The 22,216-nt window shown below is 35.8% G+C and overlaps 1 protein-coding gene across 2 annotated transcripts; it reads right to left on the bottom strand.

Annotated features, from left to right (window-relative positions):
* Window positions 1-14,510: 14,510 nt before the first annotated feature.
* On the bottom strand, window positions 14,511-21,092 carry LOC141707963 (ABC transporter C family member 3-like). 2 transcript variants are annotated; one of them, XM_074511416.1, is made up of 11 exons: window positions 19,846-20,017; window positions 18,518-19,762; window positions 18,196-18,282; window positions 17,451-18,092; window positions 17,085-17,249; window positions 16,216-16,510; window positions 15,872-16,086; window positions 15,467-15,772; window positions 15,321-15,384; window positions 14,982-15,221; window positions 14,514-14,865 (listed from the first exon to the last, which is right to left on the bottom strand). In XM_074511416.1, the coding sequence occupies exons 1-11, from the start codon at window positions 19,870-19,872 to the stop codon at window positions 14,750-14,752; spliced, it is 3,402 nt and encodes a 1,133-aa protein (XP_074367517.1). In that variant the 5' UTR covers window positions 19,873-20,017; the 3' UTR covers window positions 14,514-14,749. The 2 variants fall into 2 exon arrangements, with proteins under 2 accessions (XP_074367516.1, XP_074367517.1); XM_074511415.1 differs by having other exon boundaries at window positions 14,511-14,865; window positions 18,518-21,092.
* Window positions 21,093-22,216: the final 1,124 nt, after the last annotated feature.

Here is a 22,216-nt window from a genome sequence, read left to right as displayed (position 1 = left end):
CACATATATGTTAGTTCACACACACACTGTAGAGGGGGTGAATACAGTGTAAAGTACAATCAAATCGAACTTTAATAACTCAAGTAACAGAAAACAAACTTTATTGAAACAATAAACTCTGTTACAGTATGGAACTGTTACCTCTCAGTGATGAACAAATATCACGAGAGCTGCTAGGGTTACAATGAATAATCTTCTCGAATATGATAACACTTATAGTATAAACCCTATGTCTATATTTATATACTACACAGTTACAAGATAATCGCTAATTGATATGGAATATAATTCTGCTTCCTAAGATATATCAATCAGATATCTTTTCTTCCAAGTATTCTATTCTTCATAGAATTCCTTCTTCATGCATATCTCTTCTTATGTTTATCTCGATCTTCTTTCCTTTAATCAGGTACTGTCCTTATCTGAACGTCCTTCAGTACTTAAGTTTTGATATCCATCTTCTGATAATTGTCTCCTGATAATATACGTATTGATATCCTTAAGTCCTGACTTCCAGTAAGTACTGATTTATCCTGTTTAAGTAAGATCTGAAAACTAAACATAAATCATATTAGCCATGACATTATCAAATATATCTAGCAATCTCCCCTAACTTGTAAATTAGCATAATATACAAGTTTAACAGATATTTGATGATGTCAAAAACATTAAGTACAATTGCATGAGAATTAGACTAGATAACTACAACTTACAGTCCTTAAAGCTTTACCAATCTTTAATTTCTGATAACAACTTCAGTCTGTACAAATATCAGAATTTAAGCAGTTGTAGATCTTGACTTGGCTTCATCTTCTGATCTCTCTGATGTCAGGAGTTGTTCTGAGATAGTTCTTCAACAAACATTTCTCAGCATATTTAAGTTCATCAATCATCCTCCTTTTAGCATCTTTAAGCTCTGCAGTATCTTCACCAATTTGAAAGATTGTAGCCCTGAGATCATTAATCTTAGCTTTTCTTATATCCTGATCCAGTCTGATCAAATATGCCTTATCACACTCAAAATTGAATTCTACAGCCCTGTAACCCAGAAAGGTAGTTATAATCTTAGCAGTGTTGGGCTTCATTTCAACTATATCACCCTTGTGATCTCTGTGCTTTGGAAAATATGTGCTGTCAGACTTAACAGAATAAAGCCTTTTTTGTCTCTGAATCTGATCCTTCAAATAGTTTGCAGCACTTTCTGTTAATCTGTCATTCACTTGAAGTAAGAATAGTACATGTTCCAGTTCTTCAAAATACTTCAATGGAATGGCATTTTGCCTTATATGATAAACCCTACCATCTGTCATGAAGTACAACAATATGTGTTCTTTCAAGTAGGTATGGTAAACCATTTGTACAGATTCCAGTTGATTCAATCTCTCAGGAGTTGCTCCAATACCTGGTTCACTCAAGGAAGTTGGATCATTGGTAGTGTTCTGTATTCTTCTTTCATCAGCACTTCCCAATCCAGTTTTATCTCTTGCTTCCTTTCCAGTAACTACTCTTGCTTCAAAACCACTTGCAGCAGTCTTCAAAGGTTGAGTCTGTTTTGCTTTAGTGAATCCTGGTAGGAGTGTCTTTGATTTATCTTCTGATATCAAGTTAACTTGAGCTATGTCAGAGGTTACTTGCTTCTTTGAAATATCAGAACTTACTGTCTCTTGACTCTGAACAACTTGAGCCATGTCAGAGGTTGTCTTAAAAACTTTTCTTGAAGTCAGAGCAAGATCATCCTTTTCATCAGTGATTTCTTCATTCTCAGGAGGCACATAAACCTTGATAGGTTCACCAACTTTTTCTTTAGCCTTGGATCTTGGATCTATCTGCGGTTGTGATTTAGCCAATGTTGCTTCAGTATTTGTCCTTTCTTTTATCACAATGCCTTTGAGTTTTGGAAGTGTCTTTTTACCAGAAGCTTCAGATTTAGATGTGACTTTTTCTGATTTAAGTCTGGCTTCTTTTTCCATTAAACTCTCCAAGTCCATTCCTGGATTTTCCTGAAGAAATAACTGTCTTGACATTTCTTCATCAAGATCTAAAAGTTCATCAGAACTTATCCTTTTACCAATAGCAGAACTCATTCTTTTTCTAGTATCAGAACTTGTCATGTGACTTGTGATTTCAGCTTTTCTTGATGAGAAACCTCTACCTTGACTATGACCTCTACCCATTCCAGAGTTTCCTTGGTCATCCTTTTCATCATCCTTCCCCTTCAGTGTCTTATCAGTTTTGCATTTGGACTTAATTACTTTCTCCCCCTTTTTGGCATCAGCAGGTAAGAAAAGAGAGATAAGCAATTCCACTAAGGCTTGGATTCCATTAAGTTGAGATTGCTGAGAAGCTTGATTTTTCAGAATATCATCAATTTGAGCTTGTTGTTTCTCTTGAGTCTTCTCAATATAAGCAACTATGTCAAAGGTAGGTTGGAAGAACTTTTTCTTGTCAATCTTCTGAACTTATTCTTGCTTAATGAATTCTTCGTGAATCTTATGTAACTCTGCATGAGTAGTTGAATGAAGACCTTGTAGATGTTTAGTACTCAATGCAGTGACTCTAAGCTATGTTTTGAAATCATCAGTAATTAACATCTCATCAGCTTTAGTCAAGTGCTCAGCAAGATGCTTTGCATTTGGAACACAGGAAACTGAGTTCCATTCCTTAGTCCACTCCTGTCCTGCAGGAGTTTCACTCCAAGGCACTGGTGCTTCTCTTGTAACAAACTTCTTCACAAGTTCAGATTTAAGAACAGTTTGTTGAGGAGCATGTCCTGAAGGACCTGCTTCATCAGCATCTGCAGTTAGAGCAGCATCACCAGTATCTCCAGCATTTGCAGCATCAGAACTTACAGAATCAGTATCTTCTGATAAAACAACAATATGAGTAGCAATGGAGGCTTCAGGATCATCCTCTAATTGCTGATCTGGTTCCAAGTTCTGATCAACAGCCATATCCTAATGCTCACCTATATTCTGATCATCAGCATCTAGATGCAGAGAAGGTGTTGTAGATAATTCTGGAGTTTGAGCAGCATCAGTAACAGGTGTTGTTGATGGATTAGTTGTTGTTGGAGCTTCTAAGTAAAGTACTTCAGGCACAACCAAGTTCTGGATATCAATATCAGCACTTGTGCCTCAATTAACAGGAGATACAGTCTTAGGAGACACATATAGTGTGTTGGCCTTATCAGTAGCAGCTTCCTTAGTTGGAGTTAATGGAGAAACGGTAGCTTTAGCAGATTCTGGTTCTTGTGAAATCAGAGATTCCTGATCCCCTTCCTTAGCTGCTGCTTCCTCACCACTTGAAACTGGCCTTTTTGCCCTCTGTTTCTTGTATCTCTTTGAAGATATGGATTCCTTGGGAGTTTCATCAACAGTCATTCTTCTAAGCCTTTTGAGAAGCCTAGATCCCCCAATTGCAGAATCCTTATGAGAAGGAACTTTTTCAGCTTCTTTGACAACAGGTTTTGATGTAGAAACCTGTTCCTCACTGTCAGATTCATCTCTCAAAACAATCCTCCTTCTCTTCTGAGGTGTTTGGGGAACTGTCTTTGTCCTCTTAGCCTTGGAAGATGAAGGCTTCACAGGAGGTGCTGAGGATGAAGGTTGAACTGTCTATGAAGTGGAGAGATATGATTTGAGATATTGTCTGAGGGTAGGTTGAGTAGTATGAGTGGTATGTGCCGATGGTTGTTGTGGTGTTTGAGATGTGGTGGTTGGTTGGACATCAGGATAAACAGATCTGTAGGTATCAGGATCAGCATTTACTAAGATATGTTGTACAGATTGAGGAATCTGTAAGGATCTAACCACCTTCTTCTTAACATCAGCATTTACCAAATCATTAAAGGCTCGTTTTGCAATTTTGAAAGATGTAGTTAAGTCAGTGGTAGGTTGGGGGTTATCAGCACAAAAATGATTAAAAATAAGCTAACAAAATCTAGCAAAGTAGATAACATTCCTATCTTCTGTCATCCTATCCCCAATAAAACCTATCACAGCAGTTGCAAAATCAAAATGAGTTTGGTTAATGATAGCATACCCGATGTGCTGACTCATTATAGGGATAGCATTAAAGTTTGAACATTTATTCCCAAAATCTTTAGTTATGCAGTCAAAGAAGAAGCTCCATTCCTTTTTGATATGAGCCCGTTTCAACTGCCCAAGCTTTGCCAAGCTCTGCTCATACCCCAAACTAGCCATGAACTCTTTAAGAGCTGATTCCTCCGTGATTGAAAAAGTACATCCTTCTGGTAGATGTAGGGCCTTGCGAATTGTACCAGGAGTTACCCCATATGTAGAATCACCCACTTCAGAAACAATACTAGGAGTACCATTTTGACCACCATTATCAAAGTGTCTAGTCCTCCAAAATGTCAGAACTTGTTGGCTCGAAAAGGTTGAAGGTTGGGTCAATGCATACCCGTTTTCACTGTGTGCAAGAAGATCTTGCACAAAATGCAACTCAGACGGAGCTTCAGCATTATCAAGAATTGCAGCATAGTTATTTGGAACAAATTTAGCTCCATCAATGATCAAATCCTTAGGTTCCATGAAAATAATCGAGATTTAAGAGTGCCTGTTAGGTGTTTGATAAAATGTCTAAATGAAAAACCAACGTCAGGAGTAAAAAGTGAGTAAAAGCAAATAGAGAGATAAAGTATAAAAGTGAATAAAAGATTAGAAAATCCTCTCTCTGTCTTACTTATACTTTAAAAAAAAATGTAACCGTTGGACACCTGTCAGACATGCAGTAATAATGAATAGTTAATGGGCACGGGAAAACAGTAATCATTACTTACCCACTTGCAGTTTTTCAAGGAAAAACCGTTCCACTTACCCAGTAATTCCATTAATCAAGGTAAATCAGTTTTAATTCAAAATTGAAACTGTTTCCACTTATTCAATTATTTTTCACTGCAACACCAATATTCTGAAAAGAAATTCGAGTGAGAATGACCAAAATAAATCAAGGGAACAAGTACTGATAACGTAAAATCAGAACTTAATTTAAATTTAAATTGTAATGGTCATCAGAATATGAATATTTATCAGGATTTATCAATGCATTTCAGAACATCTCAGAGACAAGAACTTGCAAAAAGAGAAATTTCATTAATATATTAAGAGAATACATTCATGAAATTTAAATTACATCAGAACTTTTACAAGATTGTCTTAAGCTGCTAAACCTAACATCAACAGCCTTAGTCCTAGCTCAAGAAACAGGGCAAGGCTGACGATGAAGAAAAACAGGAAGAAGAAAATAAATCATTTCTTCTTCCTACTCTCGACAAACAGAATAGCGAGTCGTATGATTCGCTCTTGCTGGCGGAGAGCTTCCGGCCTTTCCTCCTCCAATCGCTCCAGATGGCGATGGTAATCCATGTAGAAGAACAGGAGGTGGGTGAGTACCTCCTGGGCGTGCCATTCCTGCTGCCAGGCTTCACAGCTCAGCTCCATGTTGAATGTTTCATAGTTCAAAAACATATTGTAATTGACCATGGTGTTGTTGATATAAAGAAAATAGAGATGAGTTTTGTGATAAAAGAGTTGATGTGAAGACTGATGTGAAGTGGTTGTTTATATAGGCAAAAGAATGCCAGGATATGAAGGAAATTCAATGCTGACAGGTAGAATTAATTCTACCTCGTCTCTCTAGACTGGGAAGACGAAAAACAGTCATTGGAAGTGTAAGTCAGGGTTTAATGCGCACAAGTAACAAGTAAACATTGTTGTACATGTACATGAACCACTTTCCCTAATTATTTTGACTGTTAATATTCTACCCAAACATAGTCTGATTTAAAATGAAACTGTTTTTAGATTTTATCCACAAATAAGTCAAGTAAAAAATCAGAATTTAAGATCAAAACTTAGACTTATATCAGAAATTAACAGTTATCATAACATAATTTCTTAACTCGAAAAATGAATGCCTATCTTAGTAAGTTCTCGCACAAATTCTGATTTAGATTCTTCAGAACTTAATCATCAGAACATGCAATCAGAACTTGTCCTCAGAATTTGTGTAATGTGACACAGAAACTGTTCATCTAAAATAACATAGATCACCACAACAATTTTCATCATTCATATGGAGTGTTTAGTGTGTGCATTAAGCTAAATATCAGACAAAGAGTAAAGTCTGATTCACTTTAGTACATCTTAGAAATAAGGCATAACTAAAACTTTACTAAAAACCTGTCATTATTCTGAAACCTACTATTAAATGAGTTCATGCTTGAGTCCACCTCAACTATTTTGTGCTAATTTTGTGCATCTTTTTAAATTCCATTTTACAGTGGCTTCTCAGTGTAAGTGAGTCACGACTGCTTATCAGAATTTATGCTATTATCAGAGTATTTCTCCGGTAATCATAAATTGTGAAAGGTCACCAAGAAAATATTTTGCTTTTCTGATGCATATTTACTTAATACCAACAATGCACTTGGGTCGTCCCTTCCACATTTGTACTCTAGATCTCAAAGGAGTACCTGAATTTTAATCCTTGATTCTTTTCTTTTTCTTTTGATAAGGGAGGTTTATCAGCACTTAGTACATTCAACAGATTTAGTAGCATCAGAACTTAACAGATGAGAAGCATTATTCTATTTTGTGACTTAGTAATAAGATAGACAAAGTAAACTCAACTAAGCTCAATATCAGAATTTGCTTGTGTCAATAGATTTCCACAGAAATAATTACTTCTTACATGGGATCCCTAGTTTATTGAAGACTACTAGGTCAGCATCTAGCACAGGTATCCTCATAGGATTGAATAGTTACATAAACAGACATATCATTTTCAGAGTTTAGAAACTTACATCAGACAACAGTCAGTACTTAAACAAATTTTCAATTAAGCACAGAATACACAAGAGAGTAAATTCTGTAAATACTGATCATAAAGTCTGATGCATCAGAACAAAACTAAGCAGATTTAGAGAAAGAACCTGAAACCATTCCAAGTTCATTTACCAATCTTGTAAAAGTAGCTTCACAAAGTGGTTTTGTGAAGATATCTGCTAGTTGTTGATCTGTTGGAACAAAGTGCAATTCCACTGTACCTTCATCCACATGTTCCCTTATGAAGTGGTACCTGATGCTGATGTGCTTTGTCATAGAGTGTTGAACTGGATTACCTGTCATAGCAATAGCATTTTGATTATCACAGTAAATAGGGATTTTGAAATATGTTAACCCATAATCCAGTAACTGATTCTTCATCCAAAGAATCTGTGCACAACAGCTTCCTGCAGCAATGTACTCTGCTTCTGCAGTTGATGTGGAAATTGACTTTTGTTTCTTGCTAAACCAAGAAACCAATCTGCCTCCAAGAAATTGGAAGCTTCCACTTGTGTTTTTCCTGTCAATTTTGCAACCTGCAAAATCTGCATCTGAGTAACCTATTAGTTTAAAATCTGATTCTCTGGGATACCACAATCCCAGATCAGCTGTTTCCTTAAGATACTTGAAAATTCTTTTCACAGCTGTTAAGTGAGGTTCTCTTGGATCTGCTTGAAATCTTGCACAAAGACAGGTAGCATACATGATATCAGGTCTACTAACAGTTAGATAGAGTAGAGAGCCAATCATACCTCTGTAATCAGTAATATTTACTGATTTACCAGTATCCTTGTTCAGTTTTGTTGCAGTGGCCATGGGAGTGGATGCACTTGAACAATCTTGCATTCTAAATTTCTTCAGCAAGTTTCTGGTGTACTTAGTTTGACAAATAAAAGTGCCTTCTTCATTCTGCTTGACTTGAAGGCCCAGGAAATAGCTAAGTTCCCCCATCATACTCATCTGATACCTTGACTGCATCAGTTTGGCAAACTTTTTACAAAGTCTGTCATTTGTAGACCCAAAAATGATATCATCAACATAAATCTGGACCAGAAGTAAGTCTTTTCCATGGTTGAGGTAGAACAGTGTTTTGTCTATTATTCCTCTGTTAAATCCACTTTCCAGAAGAAACTGAGCTAAAGTCTCATACCATGCTCTAGGAGCTTGATTAAGTCCATAAAGTGCTTTATCAAGCCTGTAGACATAATCTGAATATTTGGAATCTACAAAGCCTGGAGGTTGTTCAACATATACTTCTTCCTCCAATTCTCCATTGAGAAAAACACTTTTCACATCCATTTAAAAGACAGTAAACTTTTTGTGAGCAGCATAAGCCAAAAATATCCTTATGGCTTCTAACCTAGCAACTGCTGCAAATGTTTCATCATAATCAATTCCCTCATGTTGAGAATATCCTTTTGCAACCAGCCTTGCCTTATTCCTTGTAATTATGCCATCACTGTCAGTTTTGTTTCTGAATACCCACTTTGTACCAACAACAGATCTATTCTTTGGTCTTGGCACTAGGGTCCAGACTTTATTTCTTTCAAATTCATTTAACTCTTCCTGCATTGCTTGCACCCAATCAGCATCTTGAAGAGCTTCTTCCATTTTCTTTGGCTCAGTCTGAGAAAGAAAAGAATTGTAAAGACATTCATTTGAAGTACCTGTTCTAGTTCTGACACCTGCATCAGGATTTCCAATTATCAAATTAGGTGTATATGATTTAGTCCACTTCCTTGCAGATGGAAGGTTTTCTCTAGAACTGGATGCTCCCCCATGATCCATGCTGTCTTCATTTTCATTTTCTGATGCTCCCCCTGAAACTATGCTCTCTGAGTTGGATTCTTCAGAATTTAGATTTTCAGAACTATCAGAACTTGGCTTATCAGAACTTGACGAATCAGAACTTGAAGAGCCAGATGTATGTTCTGATGCTTCTTGAGATGTGGTAAGATCTTGAGTATGGTCCCCCTGCATAGGTGCATCTTCCTTTGGCGTAGTCACCACAGTTTCAATAACATCAGAGTTTAATCCATCAGAGTTTGCAGTATCAGGACTTAGATTGTCAGGATTTTCAGTATCAGAATTTGAGTTTTCATTTTCAAATCTCAGCTGATCATAATCAATAAAATCTTCAAGTCCAGTAATCTTCTTGTCATCAAAAGAGACATTGATAGATTTCATGACCACTCTTGTTCTCAAATTATAGACTCTGAAGGCTTTTGTGGAAAGTGGATATCCAACAAAGATTCCTTCATCAACTTTTAGATCAAATTTGGATAGCTGTTCAGGATGAGTCTTGAGAACAAAACACTTGCATCCAAATACATGAAAATACTTCAGATTTGGCTTCTTTTTCTTCACCATCTCATATGGTGTCTTTCCTTACTTGTTAATGAGTGTTGCATTTTGAGTAAAACAAGTAGTCTACACAGCTTCAGCCCAGAAATAGGTTGGAAGCTTTGCTTCTTCAAGCATTGTACGTGCAGCTTCAATGAGAGTTCTATTCTTTCTTTCAACAACTCCATTTTGCTGTGGAGTTCCAGAAGCAGAGAATTCCTGCTTGATTCCATGATTTTTACAGAACTCTTCCATTATCAGATTCTTGAACTCAGTGCCATTATCACTCCTTATTGTCTTCACAGAATCTTTCACCAATTTATTTAGTTGTTTGACATGATCAATCAAGATAGATGCAATTTCACTTTTTGTGTGCAAGAAATACACCCATGTGTATCTGGTGAACTCATCTACTATGACCAAGGTATATTTCTTCTTTGCAATAGACATGACATTTACCGGACCAAATAGATCAACATGTAGTAGGTGATAAGGCTCAAGAATTGATGATTCAGTCTTGCTCTTGAATGAAGATTTTCTTTGTTTAGCCTTCTGACAAGAATCACAAAGGCCATCAGGAGCAAATACTGACTTTGGCAGTCCTCTCACAAGATCTTTCTTTACCAACTCATTTATATTGTTGAAATTTAAATGTGAGAGTTTCTTGTGCCAATTCCAGCTTTCTTCAATTGATGCTCTACTCATTAGACAGATTGCAGAACCATCAGTACTTGTTAAAAGCTTAGCTTCATAATGTTACCACGCCTGTATCCTTTCAGAACAACTTTGCCTTTAGATTTACTCACAACTTCACAGTGTTCTTCAAAGAAATCAACATGATAACCTCTGTCACAGATTTGACTTATACTCAGCAGATTGTGTTTAAGTCCTGAGACCAGAGCTACTTCTTTAATGATGACATTCCCAAGATTGATATTGCCATATCCCAATGTTTTTCCAATGTTGCCATCTCCATAAGAAACACTTGGGCCAGCTTTCTCCACAAAGTCTAATAGCAGGGCTTTATTTCCAGTCATATGTCCTGAACATCCACTGTCCAGAACCTTGATGTTTTTCCTGTTGCCCTGCAATCACAAAGACCACTAATGATTAGTTTTAAGGACCCAGACTTGCTTGGATCCTTTGGCCTTATCAAGTTTGTTAACATTTGCAGCGGATTTAACATCAGAGATTATGTTAACATTTTTCTTATCAGAACTTACACTATCAGACTTTGAATCATAATTTACACTAGAAGGAACAATGGAAACTTTCTTTAAAGAAGGTTTTATTTGATAATAATCAAAGTACAAACTATGATATTCCTTACAAGTATAAATGGAATGCCATAAACTACCACAATGAAAACAAAGATTTTGTACCTTATATCTAACAGAATGACTCTTAACTCCTGACTTTGAAGGTAAGGAGTTTATGTTCTTATTCTTCCTGCAAAAAGAGGCCAGATGGTTAGAACTTCCAAAGTTATGACACGTTTTCCTAGGAGCTTTAGGAACAGGCTTATAATCATTACTTTTATTCACACCTTCCTTTCCATTCCTATTTTTCCTAGGTGATTTTACCTTGTTTGCGTTCTTAACATCTTTCAGCTTATGCTTAAGCTGCTTCTTAGTCATTAAACCTATGTTTACTTCAGCTGTCTTTTCCTGTTTAAGTTTGTCAGAAGTTAATCCCTCTTTAACTTCTGATTTCTCATTTTCAGACTTTACTGCTACAAACTTAACAGGTTTTAACTTTGGCTTTTGCTGAACAACAACAGGCTTATTTTCTACAGTTCCTTTATCACTCTTATCCTCCCCATAACCTAAGCCTTCTTTCCAGTTTTCAATACTTAGCAAATTTTGAGTTGTTCAGCCAGAGTTAGCCCAAGTCCTGATAATCTCTCTTTCCTTTTCTAACTCAGTGTTTAGAGATTCATTCATTTTTAGCACTTCATCCCTAACATAAAAAGCATCATCTCTATCCTTCTGAGTTTGATGGAACATAACTAACTCTTTTTCTAAGAAATCATTTCTTTTCTTAAAAGCAAGATTTTCAGAAGTTAATCTTTCACATGTTAAAGTTTGATCTCTATAACTAACAAACATGGTTTTAAGATATCTTCTCAACTCATTAATATCATTAGTATGAAAAGCATAAGTAGTCTGAGGTACCTTTGATTCAGCAACTTCAGAACTGCTTTCAGCACTTGCTTTATCAGCATTTGCCATCAAAGCATAATTCTCCTCATTTTTAGAGTCTGAGGTGTCTGTCCAGCTTTTCTTCTTTGTGACAAGAGCCTTGCCTTTGTCACCCTTCACTTTCTTGCAATCAGGAGATATGTGGCCTTTCTCACCACAGTTATAGCATTTGACATTGGTATAATCTCCTCTGTCAGACTTTCCTCCTCTGCCCTCAGATCTTCTGAAATTCTTCTTATCAGAACTTGTGCCTTTCCTGGAAAATTTCTTTCCCTTCCTGAACTTCCTGTATGCAATCTTTGTGATCCCTTTCACCATAAGAGCACACAGCTTCATCATCTCCTCATCAGCATCAGTCTCAGGCAAGCTTTCAGAATCTGAGTCATCATCACTTTCAGAACTTGATGACTCAGTATCAGACTTTGTGAAAAGAGCTTTACCCTTGTCTTTCCTTGAGGTAGCTGCCTTGAGGGATTCTTCTTCAGCCTTAAGAGCAACTGTCCTAGACTTTCCTCCTTTCCTCTTGCTTCTTTATTCCATCTCAAGTTCATGAGTCTTGAGCATTCCATAAATTTCATCAAGAGTTGTTTCATCAAGATTGTAGTTGTCTCTTATTGTTGTAGCCTTCAAATCCCAGCATTCAGGAAGAGCTAACAGGAATTTAAGGTTTGAATCTTCAAGATCATACTCCTTATTAACCAGTGACAAATCATTCAAGTATTTGACAAATCTATCATATAAATCAGTCAATGACTCATTAGCCTTTGAGTCAAAGTGTTCATACTCTTGAGTTAGTATTGTCTTCCTGTTCTTTTTAATTGTATCAGTTCCCTGACACCTTGTTTCCAGAGCATCCCATATCTCCTTTGCAGTCTTGCAGTTAATTACCCTGTTTGACATTATATTATCAATGGCACTATGCAGTAAGTGTCGTACCTTAGCATCCTTAGCAATTGATGCGATATCTTCAGCAGTATAATCACTCTTCTCCTTTGGTACAGTCTTTGCTGTTTCACCTGCAACTGCAACCGCGAGCTTGGTTGGTTTGTGAGGTCCTTCCTTGATTCTATCAAGATATTCTGGATCTGTAGCTTCCAGAAACATGGTCATCATCACCTTCCATATGGCATATTCAGATGGTCTCAGTATGGGAACTCTGATGGTCTCATACCGACTTTGAATTTGTATCTTTGGAGGTTCTTCAGTTTTGGTAGGCTTAGTTGGAGTTTCTGTGTCAGACATGATTGTGTTTGGATCTTAAACTGTTTGTGCGTTAACAGATAGGCTCTGATGCCACTTGTTAGGTCACACATACACTGTAGAGGGGGTGAATATAGTGTAAAGTACAATCAAATCGAACTTTAATAACTCAAGTAACAGAAAACAAACTTTATTGAAACAATAAACTCTGTTACAGTATGAAAATGTTACCTCTCAGTGATGAACAAATATCACGAGAGCTGCTAGGGTTACAATGAATAATCTTCTCGAATATGATAACACTTATAGTGTAAACCCTATGTCTGTGTTTATATACTACACAGTTACAAGATAATCGCTAATTGATATGGAATATAATTCTGCTTCCTAAAATATATCAATCAGATATCTTTTCTTCCAAGTATTCTATTCTTTATAGAATTCCTTCTTCATGCATATCTCTTCTTATGTTTATCTCGATCTTCTTTCCTTTAATCATCTGATGTCCTTATCTGAACGTCCTTCAGTACTTAAGTTCTGATATCCATCTTCTGATAATTATCTCCTGATAATATAAGTATTGATATCCTTAAGTCCTGACTTCCAGTAAGTACTGATTTATCCTGTTTAAGTAAGATCTGAAAACTAAACATAAATCATATTAGCCATGACATTATCAAATATATCTAACAATATATCATATACTCCCACCGTCCAATAGGTTGTTAACATCTTTAGGGGAGTTTCTTGAGCAAATTAATTCAAATGACAATTACCCCTACATTAATATCTATATAATACTCCCTCTATCCCTCCCATTTATTTACATTTTCCTTTTTGGCATGTCCCTTTCGATCGTTTACATTTTAAAAAAATTCAAAAATAGTAAAAGTTTATATAATATAAAAAGTAACCACATCCACTACTTATCTCCACTATACCCACTTTATACATATAATATTAATCGGCCCTGCTACTTTACTCATTTTTTTACCGTTTCTCCATTATTTTATCATTGTTCTTAACATTCGTGCCCAACCCAATTGTAAACAAATTGGAGGGACGGAGGGAGTATTTATTTCAACTCGTCATTTATTTATTAAAAATTATCAATTGTTATATAATTAATACGGGCATACATCCATACATGCATGTATACATATATGCATACATAATTTAATACAGGGACATACACACACATACATACTCGTCTTTTTTTATTTGTCACCAATTTAACCTCATCCTCCCACATAATGAAATGGCTATATAATATAATTTAATGAAATAAAAAATAAAATAAACTATTTATACAGATAAGTACGATTTATATTTCACTATTAATCATTCTATGACATATATCATATACTCCCACCGTCTCATAAGTTGTTAACATCTTTGTTAGACATGGAGATTAAAAAAAATTAATTATGTTGAAGAAAAACTAAGAAAATGGGGGTAAATTTTGGAGCCATTATAAAGATAATGTACTATTTTAGAAAATGTTAACAATTTGTTGGAATATCTCAAAATACAAGTTATTGGGCAGAGAGTATCATATATTATTTAGTGAGTAAACTTACAGTACTGACATCTATTGCATATATACATATAGTATTATATAATATGACTCATTAATCACATTTCTAACATATAAACACATTAAAAAAAATTAAAAATAATAATTATTTTATTTTAGAGTGATTGATTTATATCATACACACATAATCACTAATATTTATTTTACTTTATAACCATTAACATATTACAAATACCATATATATGTGAAATGACAAAAAAATGTATACTAACATAATTTATTACTTCTTACGAATACATCATTGCGAACATACCTCAATCACTCGTAGTCATATGCATAAACAAATAAATTATTCATCTATTAGGTAACAACATATTTATCGTCAATAATTACAGTAAAAAAGGTTTCAATTAGCACCATTTAGAGTATGCTATAAAGCTCGTTAACATATATTAGTCAAATAACGGGAAAAAAACATAAATCATCCCACCCATTTCATATATTTCCTACAATGTTCTGATTATATCAGGTAACCATTACTAATTAGAAAAACACGAACTAGGCATTGTTCAATCTCATCTTTCATTGTAGTTAATAAAATTTCTGATATTCAGTGTCTCTTACGCATGTCGGAATCTTGAATTCAATCTTTCACTGTACTCTGTTACAAGTTTGGAGAATGAAGACGATTTATTTTCTAGCAATTTTGCAGGGATATCATATTCTTCGACCAGCCCTACAAGAGTTGAATGATATCCAGTTAATATTTACTTATGTGCAATCTAGTCTTTTGAAACGAAATTTAACCAATAAACCAAATTAAAAGAAAACGAAAAATGATATGAGACAAACCATTGTCCAACAAAAGCACCATATCACTGTCAAGTACAGATGTTATTCTATGTGCTATAGTTAAGACTGTCGAGTCCTGAAAGTGTTGCCTCAGGGTTTGCTGAATCATGTTATCAGTAGCTGTATCAACTGATGCAGTAGCCTCATCAAGAACTAATATCTTGCTTTTCTTCAGTAACACGCGACCGAGACATACTAATTGCCTCTGTCCCACACTCCAGTTCTCCCCATTCTCTGAAACTGCAATAGGAAGGGACATATCTGTGGTTACACTGCGTCGTTATACAAGTAAAAAAAACGTTATGTTGTATGGCCATTGGCCAGGTATATGAAACTAACCTGCTGAATCAAGCTTACCCTCCTTGTTTTTAACTTCATCGCCTAATTGACACTTTTCGAGAACCTGGCAATCATGATAAGAAAGATCCACTTATGGTACAGATAAATCAATGTGCACACCAGCGTTAAAACTGTAATGAACTCACCTCCCAAATTTGCTCATCTGTATACTCTTCAAGAGGGTCCAAGTTACTTCGGACTGTCCCCTCAAACATGGTTGGATCTTGTGGAATTATACTTAATCTAGATCGTAAATCATGCAATCCAATCAAGGAGATATTGATACCATCTACTGAAATAACCCCAACTGTTGGTTCCATGATACGGAATATGGTTTGTATAAGAGTTGATTTACCACTTCCGGTTCTTCCTACAATTCCAGTCTTTTTTCCTCCTTTAAAAGTGCAAGTAAGACCTCGCAAAACCAGAGGCATATGAGGAGCGTATCGAACCTAAAACAAAAGCGACAAAATCCCTTTTAGGAAAGAGGGTGTTCATGGACATTTGGGCTATGCAGCCACAAATTCGGAATAAAAATATGTTAAGAATACCTGTAGATTATATATATCAACTTCACCACATGATGGCCAGTGATCATCTGGTCTATTTCCTTCTATAATTAGAGGAGGTTCATTTGGAATAGAAGTGCACTGAAGTATCCTTTCAACTGATATTATTTTATTGTCCAAATTGCAAAGGTTCCATATCACCCGAAATTGTAACATATTTAGACCAAGTCCATATGTAACTGTTAACCCTGCTATGCCTACAAACCAAAATGGTGTTATATATGAATTAAAAAGGTTGAAATATGAGAAATAGAAGAGCAAACATGTAAGATTCTTTTAAATTGGCAGCGATAGTCTGATAAGAAGTATACATATATTTTACTCACTTGGGTCAATCGTTCCTGCAGGGATAGTGATCAGGAAAACTAGAGTGAAGGCAAAGGTGAGATTAGACAACATATCCAAACGGAAGCATAGCCACTCCATTACGCCAGCACTGTGAAACTTTGGCCGAGAGTTTCCGTCAATCAACTTCATACTTGTTTCCTGAAATCTGCGTTCCTGATCAAAGCTCCTGATTGTCGTTGATCCTGAGATTGTTTCCGCAAAATGTTGGATAACGGGAGCTTTAGACACTCCAATTAGGCGTGCCAGTTCGCGTGCTGAAGGTATGTAATATTGCTGAAATATATTAAACAAAATTTCATATGAATTGAAACAAAAAGAAACTAAACAGATAAAATCCTAGTCTCTCCTATCATGTATTACTAATCATTTTTATGTGATCCCGAGATCCATAAAATATTGGCTTTCTTTAATTATTGGCTTAGAATGTATAAGATCTATTTGCAAGTCAATACAATGACCACCAATATTGCATTTGTAGGTTTCCAGAAGAATCCCGAGAACTAAAACAGGATACAATAGACGTCGACACTTCATGTTACAAATTTTCTTAATTCTCGAAATTATGATAAAACCCCAAGTTTATCCTCGCTTAACATGTACATGTTTTCAGAAAATAAAGAAATGTTGAGTGATGAATAAAGAAGAAAAAAGAAAATGATACAAAAGGAAATGTTGTACTGCAGAGAACTGAAGCCATTGAACTATATATCTACTTAATAAGTTAGCTTCTAGTATTAGGGTAACCAAATGCAAGGGGGTAAGTGTACAAGACATGTCATATAATAACATTCAGAAAACAAGAATCACGTCCTTGAGTTAAAAAGTGAAAAACCATGCCGTAAAATACCTGTAACCAAATGCAAATTGCAATGACCGGAACAAACACAACGAAAACTTGCCATGCCACTTGCGACATTACAACAATAATTCCAAGGAGTTGTATGATGGAAAAGGCAAAAAGGCCAACTTGATTAGGCAGGTTCATATCAATGGTGCTTTGGTCCGTAGATGCCTGTAGATATCCATATGTAAATTATAACTCATAGAAGTTCATAATATTCCTGACAACCATTTTTTTACTATATTATTATTATTATTATTATTATTATTATTATTATTATTATTATTATTGTTGTTGTTGTTGTTGTTGTTGTCTTCATCATCATCATCATCATCATCATCAGAACAGAAAAATAACTCAATGCACACTTACTCTATTTAAAATGCGTCCACTTGGTGTAGAATCAAAGAAAGACATTGGCGCACGAAAAATACAAAAATGCATTCTACGAAAGAGTACTGTGGCTGTCTTGTACCCAGCAGTTGCAAGAGACATGGATCTACAAAAAACACAAAAAGAACTTGCTACTGCCAACACCATGTAAACAATGATCAGAGTAGAACTTCGAACAGGAGGTCCTACATTCTCTGATACGGGAGTTGCCCATGCCATCCAGTAATTGCTTCCAATTTGAATCACCTGAAACAGAACTTGTGCCAATAATATAACAGGCATCAGTGCACCCCCATATGCTGTTGTGATATACTTCCAGTAGACAGAGAAATTAACTCTGCCTTTCTCTCTTTCTTCTTCTTGAACAAGCTGTCCTTTTAGGCAATTAATATCTTCCCCTGGTTTATCATAGTGAACATCCCTGGTTTCTTCAGAACTTCTATTATTCTTTGTTTTCATGTCCACACTGATATTCATATCTTTTGAGACTAACCCGGCTTCTATGGGGTCAATTGCAGATAAAGCCTTCTCATGTGCAACCATAAGTTCCATAAATTCGCTCCCCAGCTTGAGTATTTCACCATATTTTCCAGATTGTGTAATACAGCCATCTTTCATCACCTAATCAGAAATAAATTATACATAAAATTTACATTCACTTTTTTAGAAGAAGTTGGAGAAATTTAGCAAAAAAAAAAGGTTAGAGAATGCGATCCTGTCTCACAAGTATGAGGTCTGCTGCAGGTAGAAACTCTACTTGATGAGTAACATATATCACTGTTTTTGACCCCAGAATCCCCTGTATGCACTCCTGCCACACATAACTTGTCAAATGATGTAATAAACACATTAATTGCTCAAAAAGTATAACATACAGTCACCAATAATACATAAAACAGAGTCGCTTACAATGTTCCTTCAACAAAAAGATTAGTAACTTATCAGATGGTATTACCTAATAAAACAAAGATGACTATTAGGGATGTTGTCATGTAATACAGTTTCAGTTATAACGTACAAGAACATTTAGATGCACAAACAGTTACCTTAAAAAGATGTGATCCTGTATGAGCATCCACAGCGCTAAATGGATCATCCAATAAATATATATCTGCATCTTGATAGAGAGCACGAGCAATTTGTATTCTCTGCTTCTGACCCCCGCTTAAATTGATTCCCCTCTCACCAATCACTGTTTGATCTCCAAAGGAAAGAACTTCCAGATCTTTTTGGAGGCAGCATGCTTCAAGAATCTTCTTGTACCTTTCTTTGTCCATCTCCTCACCAAACAGTACATTCTCTTCTATAGTTCCACTCTGTATCCAAGGTGTCTGGGCAACATAGGCCTTAGTTCCACTCATCTCGATGACACCGGAAAGTTTTGGCACTTCCCCGAGGATACAGGACAGTAGACTCGATTTTCCCGAGCCAACCATACCACACACAGCCACCCTCATGCCATGAGAGACTCTGAAATTGATATCTTTTAGTGTGGGAATAGGAGCAGATACTTCCCATGAAAATTTTCCATTTACCATCTCAAGGGCAGTGTCTGAACTGCCTCTTGGAAGCCTTCTTACAACATCTGTCTGAATGTCAACGAGACGGAGAAATGAGGCAATCCTGTCAAGTGAAACCTTGGTCTGAATTGTTATGGAAATTGTATCTGGAAGATTATAAATAGGCTCTTGAAGTATTCTGAATGTTGCAAGAGCAGATAGTATTTTACCAGATTCAAGTGGGATCCCTATAAGCATACATGTACCAAAAGTTACCACAGCCACAAATGTAGGAGTACCCCAAAATACAAAACTGACCATTGCATTGACGTACACATACTTTCTCAACCATCCTGTCTCACTATTTCTAAGCTCCTCGATTTTAGAAAGAAATTTCATTTCCCAGCCCTGGAGCTTGAGAATCCTCATGTTTCTCAAGATTTCTGATGTTGATTTCATCCTTTGATCTTTACATTTCATTAGGTTAGTTTGAAAATTCTCCTGTAATCTCCCCAAAGGAAGATTTGCCAACATCACGGCCACAGTTGCAAACAGTGTTGCAACGGAAGCAACCCCCAGAATTCTATATAAGATCACCAATGCCAGACCAACCTGTAGGAAGACTACCCATGGATCATGCATGCACCAACTAAAGTCACCTATTCTCTCAGCATCGACAGTCATGAAATTAATGATCTCGCCACTTGTGTGTTCCTGCTTTGACTGACATGACAAAGTCAATCCTTTATGGTAGATCAAGGCAATCAAAGCTGCCTTGGCCCGGGTTCCTACCTGTTGCAACGTAAAGAACCAGTGTCTCAATGTCAAACACTCAATAAACTTGGCACCTATAAACGCGGAAACTAAGAAGTAACCTTCATTCTTAAACTCCCGCTGTCCATTCAAGTACTGGACAAATGCATCAATGAGGTAGGGACCAACATATGTAGCCACTGTGTTTGTAATTGCTAAGAATGCAGTTAACAAAATTTCCTTCCACGTAGTAAAAATCAGTGCTCTTATCAACCCAAGTGTAGTCACATTAGTGTTACCACCATGATCAAACTCCAACTTTTCTCTTAAAAGCGGAAAGGCCTCATGTACACTGTCAATACCACCAAGTTGAGGAACATCCTCAAGGTCTAATGGCTTTTTATAACCCAGTGCAAGCAAAGAACCAAGCCAAGAGAAAGTCAAGATACTAAATATATTAGCCGTAGCATAAGGAGTCACGTTTTGAGCACCAAAGTTTTTACAGTCTTCACCATGACTTAACCTACTTGTAGAATTTGCAGTTAAAAGGGAATCTTGTAAAAGGGTATTCTCATTTGATCGAATTCTATCCGAAACACCCACACAACTTAAATATAACCCGGTGACTGAATGCAAGATATCAGAAACTACCAACTGAGGCGTTTTGTGGAAAACATAGTCTAAAACAAGACAATAACAAGATACTAAAAAGAAAACACACCACCAGATTCTCAAAACAAAAGGATACTTAACTTCACCTACACTTGATACTTGGGTATACAGGTAAATAGAGTTAGCTAACCAAGCAATTGCTTTGAGTAGTGAATCCAAAAGCACTAAAATATTTGCTACAGAGCAACCATTTTTATAACAATAAAAGGTGTTGAAAAGACAAAGAACAAGACTAAAAAGTGACAAACTTAAACCACAAAACAAAGTTAGCCTATAACAAGATAACCTCCTTATAGGAAAATTGTTGAATCTTTGTTTTTCACTTCCATGAGTAAATCTATTGTGCACACATAAAACAAACAATATAAGCAAGAAAACTAAATGTAATAAACCAGAAAAGCCATGTAGAATAATGGGTTTAAGGAGATAGTCATCACTTATTAGTGAAAAAGTTAACAAAATAAGTGACATAGCCCTTGTAAATACCATAATTTAACAAGATAATAAATCTGGAAAATTGTTAAAAATGTTAAAGATAAGAAGAGCAAAGGGTGGGGGGTTATAAATTTAGTTGGAAAAACATGTGTAGTGTTTTAACGAAATGATACTCCTATAAGGTTGCACGGTTGAGGGAAGACAAAGAAGATTAGCGTTGGAGCAATAAAAGAGGGTCCCCTCCCCATAACAAATTGAACAAGGATATTAAGCAACTTCGAAAGTCAGATCAAATGGAAATTTTGTTGTTTGGGGTTGGCTTTTTCTTTTTCTATAACTATTTCCAGGACCATCCTACCAAAATTAAACTACGCGCCATATATAATTCATTGATTATTCATCTATCCCTGCTAACAATTTATGCCGTTTCTAATGGGAGAAAACTTAACAAAAATATTATAACATGTATAAATTTCAATACTCTAATTTTCAAAAATTCTTATATAAAATCATAATCAATCTTTTCACTTCATTTATCGAATTTCTAAAATGCTTAATGAAGTTGAAACAATATAAATTTAACATAATTATACTAATGATTAGAATATAAATCCTATTAAATCCCAAAAATCCCTGCCCCCATATTAATTGAGTTCATAAATTTTAGGTAACAAATAACATTTGACTAAGAAAAATATTTCAAAATATACTAACGGGCATGCATTTAAGGAAAGTATCATGCTTTCCAAAAATTATTGTTGCTCCTATATCTAATTCATACTCTAAAGTATCAAGAGCCAACCCCTTCTTAGGTGTGAGTTCTCCTCTATTTATAGGGTTTTTTATTGGCCTATCCTCTCTTATTGGGTCTGGGCTTCCTTCTTGGGCCTGAGCCCCTACAATAGTCCCCCCTAAAAAAAGTTAAATCTTTAGATTTTGGTTTGGGCCTTTCTTTCCTCTGTTTTTTATTGGTCTTGTTTTTTGCTGTTTTTTTTTGTATTCTTATCCTCATTCCTCGTGTATAGATACATTTTTGAATTTGCAATCATATCAGCAATTTTGTTTTCTTGGGAATCGAAAGGTTTGTAAAACCTTTCAACTTCTTTTTGCTTCTTCTCTTTTAAATAACTGTTCTTCTTTTACCTTGACTTGTTTCTTGTTGCTTTTGAACACAGCCGATACTTTTGGGATCGTCTTGCAGAGAGGGCTTAACTGTAGAGATTCTTGCGTATAGGGGCACAAATTTACTTCGATGCAAAGCTTGGGTGCGTTAAACTTGTTAGTAAGCCCATTTAGAACTCATGATGGCATTCGAGGTGGGTTTGGTACGCGGGTCACGAACTTTCCGATGTGGCTACGTGGCGTCGGCTATCTTCCGAGCTTTTA

This window comes from Apium graveolens, chromosome 2 (assembly GCF_009905375.1).
Source record: "Apium graveolens cultivar Ventura chromosome 2, ASM990537v1, whole genome shotgun sequence".
Taxonomy (NCBI): Eukaryota; Viridiplantae; Streptophyta; class Magnoliopsida; order Apiales; family Apiaceae; genus Apium; species Apium graveolens.
This window is presented reverse-complemented; position numbering and strand designations above follow the sequence as displayed.

Coding starts and splice junctions, on each gene's coding strand:
- LOC141707963 (XM_074511415.1), bottom strand. CDS start 20,884: ATGGTATTTACAAGGGCTATGTCACTTATTTTGTTAACTTTTTCACTA. Junction 18,093..18,195: donor CTGCAGCAGACCTCATACTT/GTGAGACAGGAT, acceptor ATTTCTGATTAG/GTGATGAAAGATGGCTGTAT. Junction 15,222..15,320: donor GGGTAAGCTTGATTCAGCAG/GTTAGTTTCATA, acceptor TTCCTATTGCAG/TTTCAGAGAATGGGGAGAAC.